This window comes from Anthonomus grandis, chromosome 7, assembly GCF_022605725.1.
Source record: "Anthonomus grandis grandis chromosome 7, icAntGran1.3, whole genome shotgun sequence".
Classification (NCBI taxonomy): domain Eukaryota; kingdom Metazoa; phylum Arthropoda; class Insecta; order Coleoptera; family Curculionidae; genus Anthonomus; species Anthonomus grandis.
Genome location: NC_065552.1, coordinates 27620206 through 27641455, shown reverse-complemented (window position 1 = coordinate 27641455; position 21250 = coordinate 27620206). Strand labels below are relative to the sequence as shown.

Below are 21250 nucleotides of genomic sequence, written 5' to 3'. Positions count from 1 at the left end.
AATTTTTTATAAAGCATTAAAATTAGAGGTTTAGGACATATGTTGATATGGTTGATATGGACTTTTCTGCATAAAATTACCCCAGGTTTAATACCCTATATTATTGGCAAGTTCACAGTTAATAAATTATGACCACATTAATTGAGAATCGAATAAAAAGCTTAAATATTTTTAAAAGTCATTTTAATCTGTTAAATAATATTCATCATAATATACACAGCTTTAATCTTATTGTATATACTCATTGAATTTTCCTCGAGCCTGTAGATGAATACAAATATTTATAATTATAATGACTCTGTCAAGTACTCAGCTGGTATGGATGAAATTTCTATTTTTTTATTAAAGCATATTGCATACTATACTTTCTCAAATTAATGTCCGATCCCTAATTCCACATTTCGCTGAATTTAAAACGACTGCTTTGAATAAATATTTCGATGTTATTGGTGTGACCGAAACTTGACTTTCTAATAATATATCAGATACTAATATTAAATTGGATAACAATTTAGAAAGATGTGATCGAACGTATGGATGCGGTGGTTATATAAGAAGTGATCTTAAGTACAAGGTTCTTTTTTCTGAGTGTCGTGACTGCCTGGAATGTATATGGATTAAATTATTTATAGGAAAAGAAATTGTTCTCATAGGAGTTATTTATAGACCACCAAAATCCAATAGTGACCTGTTTTTTAATAAACTAGAAGACATTATTTCCAACCTCTATTCCCTGTATGATAATATTTTTTGTATGGGTGATTTTAATATAGACATCCTACATTCTGACAGTCATTTGACCGAGAAAATACTTTTGACATTGGAACCTTTTAATTTGAAACAACTGGTCAGTGAACCAACTAGAGTACCTAACTAAAATGACATTTTTACTTATCAACCTAATATTTACTAATTTTGAGTGAATTGTCAGTAATGGAATTATAACCTGCAATTATTTGATCATTTTTGGATATACTGTAAAGCACACATTTTTCGACCTTCTTACAAACCCAAGACTACTACATATAAGAATCTCAATGACATAAACTATGAACTCTTTCAACATGATCTTGAATCAATTCCGTTTAATAACATTTATAACTTCACTGAAATTGATGAAAAAAATACATTCTTTAATGATGGTCTAGTTAATCTTTATAATATCCATGCACCTTTTAAAGCTTTAAAAAACTTTAAAGCTATGTAAAAAACCATTTCAACCATGGATCACCGAAACTATTAAAAAAATGCAAAATCTAAGAGATAAAGCTTTTCGCGAATTCAAATGTACCAATTCTCCGGCAAATGGGATATAATACCTATTTATATTATTTATATCGACATAAAAAAATTTTAGACATAAATAAAAAATTAAAAATTGTAGTAGCAAAGAAAAGTGGCAAGAACTTAATAAACTTACATCATCGAAAATAAAAACGATTCCTGAGTCCTGATGTCCATCTTTTTTTATTTATTTTTTTGATTTTATACAATTTTTACATAATAGCAATTAATAATATTATTAATTTAAACAAGGTGGTATAATGATAGCATTAGATAGATATTAACCAATAACTTGAAAAATTTGTATTAAAATTCCAAAGGTTCACGCTTTCTTAACTGTTTTGTACTTGATTTAGGAAATAATTATTCTAGAAATAATAATAATGTCTTGGTAAATTACAGAAAGGCGACGTTGAAGCTATGTTTCCTTACTTAATATACATATATATAATAGACTTACAAATATTTCCTTGGTATTTATATTATAAAAATAATAAAAAATTATGGATGGATACATTTTAGACAGTTGTAAGCTTGGCATTAGCTTCTAAAATATTCTCTGGTTGAAAAGTTATGTTGATATGGGTGTCATCAGCATAATATTGAAAGGAGACATGTTTAAGATTAGTGGCTATTTGAAAATTCTTCTTTAGATTTTCAGTACGTTTTTTAGGTCTATAGTTCCTTCTTGTATTTATTAGCCCAATTTAAAATTTGGGTATGGATTCTGGCAACTCTGGTTCATTCTATTTTTGTTTAAGGAATTACTATTAAATAATATTTAAAAAAAATAATTATTTCAATAAGAGCCTTTAGAAATTTTACTTACTTGAGTAAAAAATAATCCAGACAGCCAAGAATAAAAATTCCTAATTAAAATCCAACCAAAACTATACAAATTGGATAAATATTTTCCTAAACTAAACAATGTTCAACTGTATATAACCTTGATGATGAAGCTTATTTATATTCTATAGTAAATATTTACCAATTCTATTTTGGGACATGCTATTTGTTTTACTTGACAAGCATTCATGCATATACTAGGAAACAATTCATTGGTAGTTCATTGTTTAAAGGAAATATTAAATAATTAAATATTAAATAATAAAAATAATTCAAAATTTGTAATATTTTTTCCCCAAATTATAAACCCACTTTATTGATGAATAGGACGGATTATTCAAAGTCTAATATGCCTCTGCTGTTTATTTGTTCTATCTAAATTTAGATAAAAACCACATTTACTCAAGCAAACAACCCTTAACTGATGCTTAAACTATTATGCACCACATTGGTGTTATCAATTTCTCTAATTAGTTAGAAAATCAATTTATACCAAATATATATTTCTTAGTATCTGTAAAACCTTCCTTTTGTTATTTTAATTTTCCTTTTGTTATTAACTATAGAGTACTGTAAAAACGTGCTGGGTGGGAAGTGAAAAAAAATGACCATAGTGGATAATTTTGAAAATAAAGTCATTAGGCTTAGAGGTATATTTTACATTTTGCTTAATTTGAATTTTTCAGGAGGGCAAGTCTGTGTTAATTTAAAAAGTTATTTCTAAGATTAATTAATAGATATCCGAAATAGTATGTCACGTCCATATATTGAGACATCCGGTTTTGCTTATTGAGACCGTCAATGTTGCCCTGTAATTAAATATAGCTGAATTAATTATGACGTTATTACGTTATTATGTCTGCGGATGTCTGTATCGAATAGAAGTGCCTTATAACGCTTTCAATTTGACGTCATTCCACCAAACTTCTACTAGTCTGAACTCTCAACGAATAATAAGGTGCACGACATGAGAATTATACGATAACCAGCAAATAATTTGGATTTTGGCGCTCTCAATAAATCTCCGTAAATTCAAAACAGGCTTTGCATCAGATAGCAATTTTTTTTAGTAATATTGATTGATGTAGAAAAAGCAAGTAATAATCCTTCTCTTATTTACTATAATGTTTCTTCTTCAACTTAGTTCTTCTAGTATTGAAATTATTAACCTTCACTTTAGAAGAAACTTTTTAGCTAAATATTTTTTCTAAATCCAATAGGGATTTAGCACTTCAGCTAATTGGGTCATCAATCTGTCGCAATTTAATATCCCATTAGATTTTGATAAACAAGTTACAGAATATGGTTATCCAGGAAAAACTTTTGCAGTGATTGCAATCATACCATATAGGGAGAACAAAAGTGAAGCATATTCAGGGATTTCATTTCTTTGGCATCAAGGTTCCTTCAGGTGTTCTCCAAGGTTCACACTTGTTTGCTTTCTTCTATTGTTTGCTGACGGCCTTAAGACATATTTCAAACCTAAGGTAATAATATGGTGAATACTTGAAATTACAAGCAGATTTAGATGATCTCGTAAGTGGTGTGATCTTATTGCAATGGATCTGAATGTAAAAAATGTCATTTTATGGTTTTTAGTTGTAATAAAAATTCTATTACCTTTATTTATACTGTAGAGTAGAGGTTGTCTTCATATACAAACCATCAAAACTGTGTTCTATTTTCTATTATAGGGGTCAGTTTAAGAACAAAATAAGGAAAATTTTACTGTTAAACAGCTTTCTTTATATGATGAATTTTTGCGCTATAAATTTTAAATTTCTATATTAAATTTTGTACTAATTTTTAGAAATTGTTATAACTGTAACTATTTGTTTGTAAATTTATAAGTCTTAATCATTGACAAGTGTAAATACTATATGTATAATGACATGAATAAATTGAAATATTAAGGCCACACTAAAAAATTAAACACTCATAATATATTTTCAAAAATACATGTAAAATGATGAAAAAAATTTATCTATACCTAAGCTTTGCAAATGATACTACAAAGTCATTTATTGCATTCATGGGCAAATTGGGTATCATTCTATTGATAATTATGGACATAATTCCTTCTTATCTAGAATATCTAGCAGTAGGCTTACTAATAAATATTTTGCTAGGTTGGATACTTTTGAAAGTCATAGGGTTTATCAATTCATTAAAATATGTTTGCCATTACTATTGTAATATGTGATTTTAATTTGATTGTGCATTTTGTGATAAAACTATGGTAATTATTTTGATATTCTTTATTGTTTTTTGTGTTTTATTACAAATTCCTCTTAAAATTATTTGTCATATTAAAACTGAAGCATTTTGTTCATTTTGAACTTTAATTGGCCACCATTTATAAATAAATATTTTTACACTTGACTGTTTTACAGATAGATATAATAAATTCAAGCTTTCTATATATATTATTAATGTTTATTGATAAGAATTTTTATGGAAAAAGCCAACTTCTGGCTTTTACAAAAAGATTTTGAGTAATTTTTAATTTGATAGCTGTTTGTCCTCTTTCAAATCTTTTTTTTTTGTTAGAAGGTTTTTCATTTCATTAATTTGCATTAGTCAAAAACACTGTAAATCAAAGGTAAACTTATTTAGAAATTCCATATTTTAAAGATAAGCTTACTAAAAAGGTTTTACATGCTTACCTTGGCATTTATAATCCTTGTGTTCAATTGAACAAATAAATTGTAAATGAATTAATTTTCATTAGATAGATGCTTTGATTAATTTCAATTTTTACTGAATTAATTGAATAACAGTTTTGTTAAATTAAATTGTGAATATTTTAATGACTGAATTATTTTTTGAAACAGGCCAAATAATAATGAGATGGTGTATCCCATTACCTGTCACATGGATAGAATCTTATAATACTGAAAGTTAATTATTAGTTTAATATATACCTTTATTCTAAATAACATTTTTTTTTCTTCCAGATGAGCGTGAGAGTGTTCAAAAGAAAACCTTCCAAAAATGGGTAAACTCCCACCTGGTGCGGGTTAACTCCCGCATTGTAGACCTTTACACAGACCTTCGGGATGGAAAAAACCTGATCAAACTCCTTGAAGTTTTATCTGGTGAACGTCTACCTCGCCCTACCAAAGGCAAAATGCGTATCCATTGTTTGGAAAACGTAGATAAAGCTCTGCAATTCTTAAAAGAGCAAAGGGTGCATTTGGAAAACATGGGATCACACGATATCGTAGATGGAAATCCCAGATTATCGTTGGGGTTAATTTGGACGATAATCTTACGTTTCCAGATCCAGGACATTACCATCGAGGAAACCGATAATCAAGAAACAAAGTCTGCGAAAGACGCTTTACTTTTGTGGTGTCAAATGAAAACTGCCGGGTATCATAATGTGAATGTGAGAAATTTCTCCACTTCATGGAGGGACGGGCTGGCATTTAATGCCCTAATTCATAAGCACAGACCGGATTTGATACAATTTGATAAGTTATCCAAGTCTAACCCTATTTATAATTTAAATAATGCCTTTAACGTCGCCGAAGATAAGCTTGGCTTGACAAAATTGTTGGATGCTGAAGATATTTTTGTGGAACAACCAGATGAAAAATCCATTATCACTTACGTGGTGACGTACTATCATTACTTCAGTAAGATGAAGCAAGAGACAGTGCAGGGCAAACGTATCGGTAAAGTTGTTGGAATCGCCATGGAAAATGAACGAATGATCAAAGAGTATGAAGGTCTTACAAGTGATTTACTTGCATGGATTGAAGCGACTATTGCAGCTCTAGGCGAACGAGAGTTTGCAAACAGTTTGGTCGGGGTACAGCAGCAGCTAGGACAGTTTAGTAACTACCGAACCGTAGAAAAACCACCGAAATTCGTGGAAAAGGGAAACCTAGAAATTCTATTATTTACCCTTCAGTCAAAAATGCGTGCTAACAACCAACGTCCATACACTCCAAAGGAGGGCAAAATGATTTCCGACATCAACAAGGCCTGGGACAGATTAGAAAAGGCCGAGCACGAGCGAGAACTAGCCCTTAGAGAAGAACTGATTAGGCAAGAAAAACTTGAACAATTAGCCGCTCGTTTCAACCGTAAAGCCAGCATGAGAGAAACCTGGCTCAGCGAAAATCAACGATTAGTCTCGCAAGACAACTTTGGTCAAGACCTTGCGGCAGTAGAAGCGGCTGCCAAGAAGCACGAAGCAATCGAAACTGACATTTTCGCTTACGAAGAACGTGTACAAGCGGTCGTGTCCGTCGCCGCCGAACTAGAAGCCGAAAACTACCACGATATGGAGCGTATTAACGCTAGAAAAGACAACGTACTGCGCCTCTGGAATTACTTATTGGAATTGCTTAGGGCACGTAGAAACCGACTAGATTTGTCGTTGCAGTTGCAGCAAAACTTCCAAGAAATGCTGCACATTTTAGATGCCATGGAGGAATTGAAGGCCCGATTACTGGTGGACGATTACGGCAAACATTTGATGGGAGTCGAAGATTTGCTTCAAAAACACAATCTGTTGGAGGCCGATATTAATATCTTGGGCGAGAGAGTCAAGGCGGTAGCTAGTCAGAGCCAGCGATTTGTAGATGAGAACGATGAGGGCTATAGGCCATGCGATCCACAATTGGTGTTGGATCGGGTACAACAACTAGAAGAAGCATATGCCCAATTGGTGCGTTTGGCTGTCGAACGCCGTTCTAGACTAGAAGAGAGCAGGAAATTGTGGCAATTCTATTGGGATATGGCAGAGGAAGATAATTGGATCAAAGAGAAGGAACAAATCGTTTCGACCTCCGATATTGGACACGATTTAACTACAGTGAACTTACTTCTGAGTAAACATAAGGTTCTTGAAAATGAACTGTCTGCGCATGAGCCGCAATTGGAAGAAGCATTAAGAGTTGGCGATGAGCTGATACAGTCGGGCCACTTTGGAGCCGAAAAGATCCAGGAAAGTTTAACACAGATCCGCGATGCCTGGAAGCACCTGCTGGACTTGGCTGCATTCAGACGTAAACGGTTGGAAGAAGCTGTTGACTATCATCAACTGTTTGCTGACGCAGATGATATCGATATCTGGATGTTGGATACTTTACGGTTGGTTTCTAGCGAAGATGTGGGACGTGACGAAGGAAACGCTCAATCATTGCTAAAGAAACACAAAGATGTCACGGACGAGCTTAAAAATTACGTTAGTGTAATTGAAACTTTACATCAACAAGCCGATGCACTTGGGCCGGAGGTCGCCAACTCGCCAGAGGTGTCGCAAAGACTTGCTTCAATCGACAATCGTTACAAAGAACTGTTGGAGCTTGCCAAATTACGCAAACAACGTCTATTGGATGCCTTGTCACTGTATAAACTCTTATCTGAGAGCGATGGAGTGGAACAATGGATCAGCGAGAAGGATCGCATGTTACAAACGATGATCCCGGCAAGGGATATTGAGGATGTAGAAATAATGAAGCATCGTTACGACGGATTTGAGAAAGAAATGAACTCCAATGCATCGAGAGTTGCTGTGGTCAATCAACTTGCAAGACAATTGTTGCATGTGGAACATCCTAACTCTGAACAAATCACTGCCAGACAAAATCAATTGAACCAGAAATGGGCTGAGCTACGTGAAAAAGCCGAAGCGAAACGCGAGGAGCTCAATTCGGCACACGGAGTCCAAACCTTCCATATTGAGTGTCGTGAAACCACTACTTGGATTGAGGATAAGGTCAGGATCTTGCAAGAAACTGACAGTCTTGAAATGGATTTGACAGGAATCATGACGTTACAGAGGAGGTTGAGTGGTATGGAAAGGGACCTGGCTGCCATCCAAGCTAAATTAAACTCTCTACAAAAGGAGGCGGATTCCATTGAAGGCGAACATCCCGAAGAAGCCGCCGTAATCAGGGAAAGAATCGTGCAAATCCAAATTATTTGGGAGCGACTCACACAAATGCTTAAGGAGCGTGATGCTAAACTGGAAGAAGCGGGAGACTTGCATCGTTTCTTGCGCGATCTCGATCACTTCCAGACCTGGCTCACTAAAACTCAAACCGACATCGCTTCGGAAGATACTCCCAGTTCTTTGGCTGAAGCTGAGAAGCTGCTATCTCAACATCAAGCCATTAGAGAGGAGATCGACAACTACACAGATGATTATACAAAGATGATGGAGTATGGAGAGAAGATAACAGCTGATCCCAGTACGCAAGACGATCCGCAATATATGTTCTTGAGAGAGCGTTTGAAGGCTTTGAAGGACGGCTGGGCAGAGATCCACCAGATGTGGGACAATCGACAACATTTGTTGTCTCAGTCATTAAGTTTGCAGTTGTTAGAACGCGATGCCAGACAAGCCGAAGTGCTTTTGAACAAGCAAGAGCACACATTAAGCAAGGATGAACTGCCAACCAGTCTAGAACAAGCAGAAAATCTCTTAAAACGTCACGAAGCATTTTTGGCTACCATGGAAGCTAACGATGAGAAGATTAACCTGGTCGTGGACTTTTCTAGACGATTATGTGATGAAGGTCACTTTGCCTCAGATAGAATTGGTAAACGCGCGGACAATCTGGACGAGCGTAGACTGGCCAACAAAGAAAAGGCTCAGGCGTTATTCGAGAGGCTCCGCGATCAACTGGAGCTGCACCAGTTCCTACGCGACTGCGACGAATTAGGTGAATGGATCCAAGAGAAGCATATCACTGCCCAAGATGAGACTTATCGCTCCGCTAAGACGGTACATTCCAAATGGACTAGACATCAGGCTTTTGAAGCGGAAATTGGAGCTAATAAAGAACGTTTGTTAAACCTCCAACATGCCGGAGAAGAGTTGGCAAAAGAAAAACCAGAGTATGCGAACGTAATCAGTCCGAAAATCGAAGAACTTGCTGATCAGTTCGATGTCCTGGAACAAACCACTAAAGAGAAGGGCGAGAGGCTGTTTGATGCCAACAGGGAGGTGTTGATTCATCAAACTTGTGACGATATCGATTCTTGGATGAACGAACTGGAAAAACAAATAGAGAGCGACGATACCGGATCGGACTTGGCTTCCGTAAATATTTTGATGCAGAAACAACAAATGATCGAGACTCAGATGGCCGTGAAAGCCAGACAGGTGGATGAATTGGAAAAACAAACGAAACACTTGGAAACGGCCGCACCAGACAAAGACATCAACGAAATCAAAGTCAAAAAATCCAAGGTGGAGCAACGATTCGAACTGATCAAACAGCCACTGATCGAACGACAACGCGTTTTAGAAAAGAAAAAGGAGGCATTGCAGTTCCGCCGCGACGTCGAAGAGGAATTGTTATGGATCGCCGAAAAGATGCCCCTAGCGAATTCCACCGAGTACGGCAACAATCTGTTCCAAGTGAACACGTTACAAAAGAAAAATCAATCGTTACAAACGGAAGTTGAAAACCACGAGCCTCGCGTGAACACCGTCTGCAATAACGGACAAAAGTTGATTGACGAGGGACACGAAGACTCGAACGAGTTCAGCAGGTTGATCAACGAGCTGCACAAGGCATGGCAGGAATTGAAGGACGCGATAGAGAAGAGGAGGGAGAATTTGCTGAGGAACGAGAGGGCGCAGCAATATTTGTTCGATGCCAACGAGGCCGAGAGTTGGATGAGCGAGCAGGAGTTGTATATGATGGTCGAAGACAGAGGTGAGTTTTTTTTTTGTATAATATAGGACATTTTAAGATATATTGTGGTTCGATAGCAGATAACCGACCATATTATTGTTAAAATGCAGTGCGTTGCAAAAGTAATGCATAAATCAAATACTAATACTAAATGAGAGACTAATACTAAAAGAGGCGCGATTTTTTTTTTTTTCTGTGAAACTATCTATATATTATGAATTTTTTCAATTCTACATAAAATTCTAGACACATTTTATGTACATATTCCATTTAAGAGGAAAAACGGCATCCTTTTTTAATTTTTGTATTTTACCTAGGAGAATTTGAAAATCGTAATAAAAGAAGAACACAACAGTTACGCCATAATTGTTGCGTTTTCTAAATGGAACACCCTATTTATTATTAAATTTTTGGATTCTGTGGTCCTTAGAACATTGAATGTCTAGAATAAGCCTAGCTGCAAACCATAGGCGAGGTTGTTTGAGTTCATCATCTCTCAGACAATGATGTCAAATCGACTTTCCAATTTTTCTTAATCCAATGAATATTTTTTTAATGTGTTTTATTGTTACACACAACACGTTAAAAATGGACTCTTTAAAAGTTTTGGTTATTTGCTAACTAATAATATACCTAATAATATATATAACTAATAATAGTATACTTTGAAAGTAATCAACAAATTCATTGGCTCGTATCTCGATCTTAAATCAGATCTATATTTGATGACAATAAATCATATTTCGCCTATTTTGAAAACGACTTGGTTTTCCCAAAATTGTCAGCCGCGTGGGAGGTATTTAATAACGTTAGTTCTGTGCCAGTTTTTACGAATTAAAAGCAAAACTGTGCAGCAATGACTAGCAGCACTCACACAAATACAGATACAAAAAAAAAACAATATTTTTTTATACATAAAAAATAACTATAATATTTTGGTATTGTTTAATGATTATAATAATAATAATAAAGGTCTTTTATTTACGAAAAAAATGCAATTATAAAGTTAATAGTTTAAAGGCGAGATTCAGCGCACAAAGATTCAGATATCTAAATGCCTGTTCAATCCAACCTAATTATCTATACTATACTATACTAAGTTTCAAAATAGGAATAATATAAATGCTATAAACTATTATACATGGATCAATTTGAAAACGTACCATCTTTCATATTTTGGTCGTAATATAGTAAATCAAAAATATGAAAAAACATGTTAAATTTATTTTAAACATTTGGGGCATTTTACATGCTGATTTTCAATTAAATTACTAATTAAATTTTCAATTAATCAACTCTTTAGCGAAAGCGGAAACGATCCCTACAATCCTTAATGTAAGAGAGGGTTGAGTTACACTTCGTTTTAATTTCAAAACGTTGGTATTTATCAGAAGAAAACTCGTAAGGACCTTTTTGGAAAAGACAATCACTAGCTATCATATCAAACTAATAAAATCATTACATGAGTTTTTTTTTCATATAGTTAACTTAGATTCTTGTAAAGCGAACCCAAGTCATTTTTGGGATAGAAACTCATCAGCCTTCTTGTGTCTAACGTGAAACTAAAATCAACAAAATTTACAGTTTTCCAAATGTTAAGATTGATTCTCAATATATTTTTTTTATATATCGAATAAGTACGATACATCATTGAAACACTAATTTAAGGGACTATTTCTAGTATAATTCAATAAGGTGCCCATAACAAAACAAAATTTGATGATGAACCTTAAAAGACCAAACATCATATTATTAATAAATTACCATCATCTAGTGTGACTGCAAATGGCCACCAAATTTATTTTGCTCTATGGCTTAAAGTAAGCTCAAAAATTTTTTTTATAAATTTTTTAAAACACCCTATACCCACTGACAAATGAGAAGGGTCTAAATAATTTGACATTGATTTGGACAGTGAAGTTTAGATAACGACTATTTTTCTATAATAAAGAATACTATTCTAGTTAAAAGAAGTAAGTTTTATTTTGGAGTTAAATACCATATGCTTTACTTGTTTACAATACTGCATACTGCACAATTTTTTGACGACAGAACTTCTCCCAACACATCCAGTTTGGTTGTTTCTCCATATGGTATTAGTGAAAGTACTCCCTCATGATTACATTTTTGTTCTTTAGGGAAAGACGAAACAAGCGCTCGCAATTTAATGAAAAAACACGAGAGCCTCGAGGCCGCAGTGGAGGCCTACGCGGACACTATACGTTCCTTGGGTGAAACCGTCAAGGCGCTCACGCTCGAGGGTCACCCATTAGCCGAACAAGTCACGGTCAAACAATCACAATTGGACAAACTCTACGCTGGTCTCAAAGATTTAGCTCAGGAGCGTCGGGCGAAGTTAGACGAGGCCCTCCAACTGTTCCTTCTCAACCGGGATGTAGGTGATTTGGAGCAATGGATCGCCGATAGGGAGGTGGTTGCCTCGAGTCACGAATTGGGTCAAGATTACGACCATGTGACCCTCTTGTGGGAGAGATTCAAGGAGTTCGCTCACGATACGGAAACAATTGGCAGCGAACGAGTGGCTCAGGTGAACGATATCGCGGACTCACTTATTTCCACCGGTCATTCTGACTCGGCAACGATAGCCGAGTGGAAAGACGGACTTAATGAGGCATGGCAAGATTTACTCGAGCTGATCGAAACTAGGACTCAAATGTTGGCCGCCTCTAGGGAGTTGCACAAGTTCTTCCACGATTGCAAAGATGTTCTCAGCAGGATTTTGGAGAAACAGGTGGCGATGTCCGACGAACTGGGCAGAGACGCTGGGTCTGTTTCCACTTTACAGAGGAAACATCAAAATTTCCTGCAGGATTTGCAGACGTTATCGAGTCAGGTCGGACAAATACAAGAGGAGAGCGCTAAGTTGCAAGCCAGTTATGCTGGAGATAGAGCCAAAGAGATCACCAATAGGTCAGTAAAGTCTGAATATCTGAACTTTAATATTTGGTCAAAAGTGAGTCAATTAATTTGTTTTTTTTTTATTCTGAATTCTTTGAGTTGGGTCTGCAGTAGCTTTTTTGTAAGTGATATGATTACTAAGAAGAGTTTTAGCTTTGCTAAGAAACTTTTCTTTCTTCACAATTACCGTCGTGTTACCTTATCAGCAGTTACAACAATAAGGTGAGGGATATAATATATAATTTAATATATAATTAATAATATTTTTTTATTTTATTCCATGGGAAGAACTCTTAAATATCAATATTGATAGTGCAACTAAAACTTTTTATCAAGTAATTGAAAAAGCATGTACTCTCTATGTGCCTTTAAAGTAAAGTATCTCAATTTATCTCTTGGTTTAAAAACCAAGAGATTAAAACAACTTATCAGGGAAAAACAGTTACCTCACTATCAGTATAAGAAAGACAAGTCTTATGAATCATATTTGGTATTTTGTATTTTTCGTTAAAGATGTAAAGAGCTTGCCAGTGGGTATCGTCGAAACTATATTGTCTGTCTAGAGAATCGGTTAAACTCTGATCCTGCTCAGTTTTAGAAATTTGTTAATTCATCTAGATCCAAGAACAAAATACCATATATCTTGGTACCTCTACTGCTTCAGAGGGTAATGATGTTTCAAACCTCTTTGCTAGACACTGCTCTACCTGCTATAGCGACAGATGCCTCAATACCAACAAGGTATATGATATAATACCATTCTCAAGCTCTAATCTAGATAATGTCAGTCTTTTCTTTTTAAAATGCTGTGTGTACTCACTATGTAAGCCCTTCAGATACTGTTTAACAAGACCATCATGGAAAACGAGTTTCCCGAAATGTGGATTTCCAGCTACATAGCCCCTATATTTAAGAGTGGACATTGAAATAATATTGGACACTACTGACCATTAAGTGTTCTATCATCAATTTCTAAACTTTTTGTTATTGTAAATTATTAATACCATCCTTTATTTGGCATGGTAAGAGAATTTGTGATACTAGACAGCATGGGTTTGTTTCTCAAAGATTAACAGTTCGATCTACTTTTATATCAACAAGGCATCTTGCAGACATTTGAGAAACATTCTCAAATTGACTTAATTCAGACTACTCCAAGTGTTTTGATTGTGTTAACTTTTCTATGTTATTGTCAAAACTTAAAGCCTTGAGTTTTCCTTACTGGCACATCAAGTGGCTGGGTACTTATTTGATTGGTAGAACCCAATGTGTTAAATTAAAAAAAAAAAATTCAGAACAGATTTCAGTTCTGTCCGGAGTTCGTTGAACATTGAGAGTATTGAGGACTGTGACAAACAAGGCTGACATTAATACTTTGCTTGCATGGTCTGTTCAAAATGGAATGTTTAATTTTAACACTGGGAAATGCCATTGCATAATATTTTCACGGAAGAAGTCGCCATAAATAATATATAATAATACCTAATTATTATATAGACTCCACAGACCTGAACAGGGTCAATATCATTGCCGACCTAGGGGTGATTTTGGATAGTATGCTTTCATTTAAATCCGGGATTCATTCACTTGTTTCTAGAGGTTTCTTTTGCGCAATTCTGCTAAACTATCTGTGTTTTCAGTACGAATTCTTTATATCTCCTTAGTAAAGTCATTGCTCAAATATGCACCTCCTGTGTGGTCTCCCTTTTACTACGTGCATATTGACAGGATTGAAGCTATACAGAATAAGTTTGTGGGATATTTTGGGGTTAGGCTTCATATTCCTAGAGAACATATGACATATATGGAATATGAGGGCAATGTGCAATGTAAGAAGTCTGAAAGGTGATCGACAGTTTCCTGATTTATGCACATTATTTAAACTGATTTCAGGTGATTTACACTGTCCTGATCTTTTGAGTAGCATCAATTTCCGAATTCCAAGCCGAAACACTACAAATAATGTTCTTTTCCATATCCCTTACCATTAAACAAACTTTATGTATAATATTCCTTTGAGCCGTTTTTTCAGATTGGCAAATGGTGTTGGTTGTGACTTCACTAGCTTCACTAGTGAAACTTGAATTGCGAGAAATGCTAGTGAAGTTACCAACCGCATTTGCCAATCTGAAAAAACGGCTCAAATGAATATTATACATAAAGTTTGTTTGATCTAAAGGGATATGGAAAAGAACATTATTCTAGTGTTTCGGCTTGGAATTCGGAAATTGATGCTGCTCAAAGGATCAGGACAGTGTAAGTCACCTGAAATCAGTTTAAATAATGTGTCATAGATTAAAATTAAAAAAGTAGTCCATTTTTCTCAAAGAGAGCTCTTAATAATGAAAATTTAGAGATTGGAGGGACATAAAGTAAAATTATAATTGAGACCATTGACTTTGTGTCCCTCCAATCTCTGAATTTTTATTGTCATAGATTAGTTTAATTTAGGCTAAGTTGAATTATCATGCTTAATTGTGAATATTTTTCTATAATTTCATACAGGGTGTTAATTAAAAACATCTTGTCGGACTTGCATTGTCTTATTTATTTAATGTAACACGACGTTTCGGTTGGTAAGTATCTCCAACCGTTATCAAGTGTAAACTGTTCTGGAAACGTCGTGTTAGATTAAATAAATAAGACAATGCAAGTCCGACAAGATGTTTTCACTGTACCATTGTCTACCACCTTCAAAAACGGGTGTTAATTAATTGAGTGCCGATAATACAGGATGTGATTCCTTGGGTGATTTAAAAAAAAATTATATCAACAAAATGTGTCCTAAGCCTCTTAGTTTTCGAGCTACAGGGTGTTAAAGTTTTAGGAAAAAATATGTTTTTTAACCATAAAAAAGATAATATTGAAGATATGTTTATGAAATTTGCTACACACTTTTTGGTCACTAAGGAGCAGCTTCTGACGTAATAGATGGTTTAAAACTTTTACCAGTAAAGTCAGTATGGGGTATGAACTAAACATTTTTGAAGAAAAAACTATACGCCACTGAGTTTTCTAAAATCCAAAATTGTTTTTGAAGTCCTCTACGATAAGTTGCAATGAAATTGCGTGAAATGGGACGCGTTGAAACTCTTTTTAGGGATCATACAAGGTTACTTCACACCCAATTCCAGAAGTAATCAAAAAGTAGAAAAACAAAAAAAATATTAGAAATCGTATATAACTCAATATTTTTGTAAAAAAAAATGTTTTTAAAAATTGTTTAGGGAACATGAAGTTGTGTCGGCTTGGGCGAACCTTCAAGTGGCATGTGACCAACGCAGAGCCAAACTGGCCGACACCGGTGACCTCTTCAAATTCTTCAACTTGGTGCGCACGTTGATGCAATGGATGGACGACGTGGTAAGACAGATGAACACCAGCGAAAAGCCGCGTGACGTCGGCGGTGTCGAGCTGCTGATGAGCAATCATCAATCGTTGAAAGCGGAAATCGATGCGAGAGAAGACAATTTCACTTCGTGCATTTCTTTGGGGAAGGAGCTGCTTAGCCGAAATCATTATGCCAGTGTCGAGATTACTGACAAGTTAGTGACGTTGAACGGACATAGGGAGGCGTTGGTGCAACGGTGGGCAGAAAGGTGAGAATATTGATTTTATTTATGCATCTTTTAAATAAAGTTGGCATTTTCACATTTGTGAAGGGTGTTTGTACTAAGATAGAAAATATTCATGTCTACCAATGTGCAGGTAAGGAAGATTGAAACAGCTTTCTTGGACTAGATATTTTAATGATTTGATTTTAAAAGATTTATTTTGCTACTGTTTTAAACTGGTCATTGTGTAAATCCCATTTAAGAGATCATGAAGATTTGTTAATCCAAAGTTTAAGAAAAACTAGTAACAATTAATGTTTGTTTAATAATATAAAATACTCCTAAAGATTACCATACATACCTTAAACCAGATTTAATTTTTGAGCATAGGAATCACTAAAAGATGTATGTGTGTATATTAACATGGATTCTATAATGAGTCTCTCATTATTCATAGAAGGTTAATGAGGATAGGTGTTTGCTTTTCTCGAATGATACGAAATTATGTTGTTTTTGCCACCATTTTCAATTTTTTTTCATGTAGCCATCATGTAGTGCAAAAAAAGTGTCAGTGAAAAAGTTATTTTGTTTTCAAGCTTTGAAATTAGAAAGAAATTTAAACGGTAGTTTAATAACCATGAAATTACCCAATTTTTCTGTTAATTAACCGAAGTTGTATCTTTTATAGATATTTAGATCCCACCTTTTTATTTTACAATTAATTAACTTCTATGGAATTTTAAATGGGCAAATAAACATTATTTATTAATGGCTATTCTATAATTTGTTTACACTCAAATATGAATGAACTATGAGAATATTATCCATTATTCATTGGTCGCTGGTTCGTTCTCAATTGTCTCCGTTGTCATTTCTTTTTTTCTCTATTTTTAATTCTAAAATATTAGAAAAATAGAGACGAATTTAAATACATAGTATGTTTTATTTGTCACAGATAAACTAAGTAGATGCCTATAGTATATTATTCGCATAATTAAATATAAAATTGGGTAATGTATTACAACAAAAATCCTTGACTTTAAACATAAAAATCACAAAAATTAAATAAAAAAAGTTGAATGGCGGCTCCAGGTATCGAATCTTATATCTCATAGTACATAGCCTCACCGTGAGCACTATCAAGCCTAACAATATGCCGTTTGGAAAGTTCTATAATTCCGAGTAGTTCCAGAAATATGCCTAAATAACCGTATTTGCCGATTTCGTTTTTATGTTTTTCTGGCGTTGAAAGATTTTCTATTCGACGTTTCGTTTCGGAGAAACCATCAGCAGCTTTTTTTATATGGGGCGTACAAAGTATACCCTGTATTAAGTAGCATATTCTAATATACAACAATGTATAGAATACTATAGAATACAACAATGTATGACACAATATGATTCTGCAATATTTAAATTGAAAAAAATGAGGTTTTATTAAGTATTTTATAGTTTCGAATGTTTTGGTGTAGTAGGTAGTAAAATGAGGAGCTGAGAAAATGTAAAATTAATTTTATTGACGTTTTTTTACAACAATGCCTCCCTTACCTTGGAGAATTATCTCAACTATTGGAACGCAATTTGAAAGAATCCTTGGACAACTTACGCTTGCAAAGATTAGAAACTGTTGCTTTCAGCGGGATGGCACACATTCCACAGTTCCGTGGCCTCCTCGTTTGCCGGACGTAACTCCGCTCGATTTTTTTTCTCTGGAGGGGTATTCCAAAAATTATGTTTATAGCCATGTTTTTGAATCTGAGGATCAGCTGAGGAGAATGAAGTTGAAGCGCTCGAGAGCATTATACATGATATGTTAAGAAGTGTTTTAAATTCGACAGTTAGAAGGTGTTATCTGTGTTTGGAGAATGGTGGTAATTTGTTTGACCAATATCTAAAATCTAAATTAGTTTTTTTGGGTTTCTAGTAAATAGTTCCTAACTAATTTGTTTAATTCGAAAAAATCATCCATTATCCCAAAGATGCTGATCATACACTTTTATAGAAAAGTAAAAAACACAAAATCTACAGCATCGAAACATTTAATAAAATGACAAAGGTTACACGTTTCGCTATTTTAAAACTTTTTAAACGGAAACTTTTCTCTAATTTCAAATTTTCTCTAATTTCAAAACCATCTTCAAATCTCTTTTGTTTTCCAAGATTCCCATGATAGACATCTTTATATCTTGGATACACTGCATATGCTCTTAATAACATACTATAATTTATGATACAATGATACAAATTTAAAAGTAAACCTTTAGGCGAGTTAAAATCCTGATAGAGGCCAAAGGACAAAAACATCACCTATTGCATTTTTTTTCAGATGGGAGAACTTGCAATTGATTTTGGAAGTATATCAGTTCGCGAGAGACGCGGCTGTCGCAGAACAATGGTTGATCGCCCAAGAGCCCTATCTGATGAGCACCGAATTGGGACAAACTATTGACGATGTGGAAAATCTTATAAAGAAGCACGAGGCCTTCGAAAAATCCGCTGCAGCGCAAGAAGAACGGTTTAGCGCTTTGGAACGACTAACTACTGTAAGTATACATCGAAACGCCTAAATCGTTATTTAATTAAGTCAGACAGGGTGTCATATACAAGGGTAAAAAAGATTTCTTTTAGAATAAAATGAGGTTAAGTAAAATTTTCCTAGTCCGAAATTCAAAGACATCCAAGATACAGGGTGATAAACTTAATGTTTTTTTTTAAATTTTGGCCATACATTTGGACAATGGGTTTTTTTATATGGCAAATCTTAAAATTAATTTTAAGATAAATAAAATTAATTCTTTTTTTAAATTATTTCATAGTTGCGTCACCACATTTTGTTTTTTTGAAAACTCCGTAACTTTTTTAGGATTTAATTTTTTTACTTAAAATATGCATTGTGCAAACAATTTTGCTTAAAAAAGGTATACTTCAAAAATCTTGCTAGAATTCACCTTTTCGAGATATTGACATTTAAACTTTTCGATCTAGACAGAAGACATATGACTTGTTTTTTAAGTATAGGGATGGTATTCCCAATTACAGGAATTTTTAATGTAAATAACTAAAATTTGTTGTGAAATATAATATAAGTTGTTATATAGAAGCAAATATTAACTTGGCCAAACTACATATTTATTTGTTAAACTTAAATGTAAAGATAATAATTAGAATTTTTTATTCCATTTTTTTTGACTGAATAAAACACGACAATTCAGAATTCATCAATTATGCCAACGAAAAAGTGATATTTTCCGTTTTCGCCCTGTATCTCAGAGGCAAAACCAGTTATACTTACAGGATTATTAGCTATAATTAAAATATGGCACAGGTTCCTGAAAACTGCCATTTTTCATTCAATCTTTAAAAATAACCGATATACCCGGGCAAAATGGGACAAAGTATCCTATTTACTTTTTTCTTTTTAAACAGTTCGAAATTCGCGAAATGGAACGACGTGAAGCCGAAGCTTTAGCCGAGCGACAACGAAAAGAAAAAGAAGAAGCCGAGCGACGAGCGTTAGCTGAAGCTGCCGCCGCCAAATCGAAGGACCCCGAATCAGTTTCGTCTGATAGACCTGATGCTGGCGCAACTGCTGCCGAAGAAAGACCTGGTAAGTTATTATTATTGATTAATTTTTACAGAAGTAATGTTATTACTGTTTCCTCGATTATTTCTTAATATAATCATAAAATTTAAAAAACAAATCGCTCAAAAGTCTCTCGCGCTCTCTTACAAGCAGCTTTTGGGGCGCAGAGGTCATCGGTGAAGGCCGCCTCTCCTGGTGATGGTGAAGGTAATTTAACATTTAGAATATGAAATTTTTTTCACAGCACCAAAATAATAACTTAACGGTAACTTTGGTTGAAATTTATAGAAAGTGTGTCCGCGTTAAGGTGAATCATCCCTGGAGAAACTTAGAGTTTCATTATTGGTAGTTAACTTTAACGCGGACTTACTATGTATATACTTCACGAGGAGAGTGTGAACCATTGAGGACTCCAAATTACCTACATTTAGTAAATATTTGTCACTATAAAAGGATATTAGCAAATATTTGCTAAAATAATTATTAAATAAGAGTTCTACCAAACACGAGTGTTTTTCTTCAAGTAATTAAAATAACTCTATAAATTAAATATACTTTAAAAGACTATTTGTTTCATTAAGATCTTGATAAACTGTTTTTTTTTTTAATTTAAATTTATTAAAACATTTTAAATAAGGATAGTTTCAACTCAATTTTCCAAGAACTGAATAAAACGATATAATATATAATAAGTAAAATACAGCCAAGATAAATAATGAACTACTGATTCATATAAAAAACAGAGACCTTCTTCAGGTATTGAGTGACAATACAACCTGTTTGGAGCCTCAGGATTCCCTATTTCCTGGTATACTATAAATTGCGATCTTAGTTACCTTTGTACCGTCACATATCTTATCAGCTAACATAAAAATATCTTAAATGTTTGCACCGATATAACATAAAATGAATATCTTCTTCACCGTTTATAAATGTCACCATAAAAATTCCTTTAAAGTGTTCAGAATCTTGGAACAAATAGTTGTATTTTTTTCCTTTATTTATGGTTTTAGATTCGAAAAGAAACGATTCAGAGAGTAATAGAAAAAAAAACTGAAAATAAAATAACAATTCAGACTTGATCCCAATAGTAATATACAAATGAACTCTACGATTATGAAATTACACTTCTCTACAGCAGAGTGTGTGATTAATTTATTTTCGGATTAACTGAATTGTTTTTAAACTTTTTTTCCTACTTACCCTCTATTAAAAATTGATCTACAGTTGTGTTCAGTGTGCCATGTGATAAAAAATACATTATTAAAATGGCTTGCTCATGATAATAATATTAAATATATTTTTATAGAATGAAAGCTCGGCTTGAACTAAAATATGACTTTAATCCCATAATACCGAAAAAAATATATTTCTGTAACGAGTTGTTTTAGAAGAAGTTT

The 21250-nt window shown here is 34.0% G+C and overlaps 1 protein-coding gene across 7 annotated transcripts in view; it reads left to right on the top strand.

Moving 5' to 3' along the window:
• The window catches only part of LOC126738949 (spectrin beta chain), a 53205-nt gene that overhangs the window by 20319 nt on the left and 11636 nt on the right, over positions 1-21250 (top strand). For 5 of the 7 annotated variants that reach the window (XM_050444449.1, XM_050444445.1, XM_050444446.1 and 2 more), the window contains exons 3-7: positions 5088-9815; positions 11933-12725; positions 15941-16312; positions 18594-18810; positions 19694-19874. In XM_050444449.1, coding sequence (XP_050300406.1) covers positions 5088-9815; positions 11933-12725; positions 15941-16312; positions 18594-18810; positions 19694-19874 — 6291 coding nt within the window. Of the gene's footprint in view, positions 1-5087; positions 9816-11932; positions 12726-15940; positions 16313-18593; positions 18811-19693; positions 19875-20000; positions 20058-21250 lie in introns of all 7 variants that reach the window. The other 2 variants (XM_050444448.1, XM_050444447.1) reach the window with 2 other exon arrangements.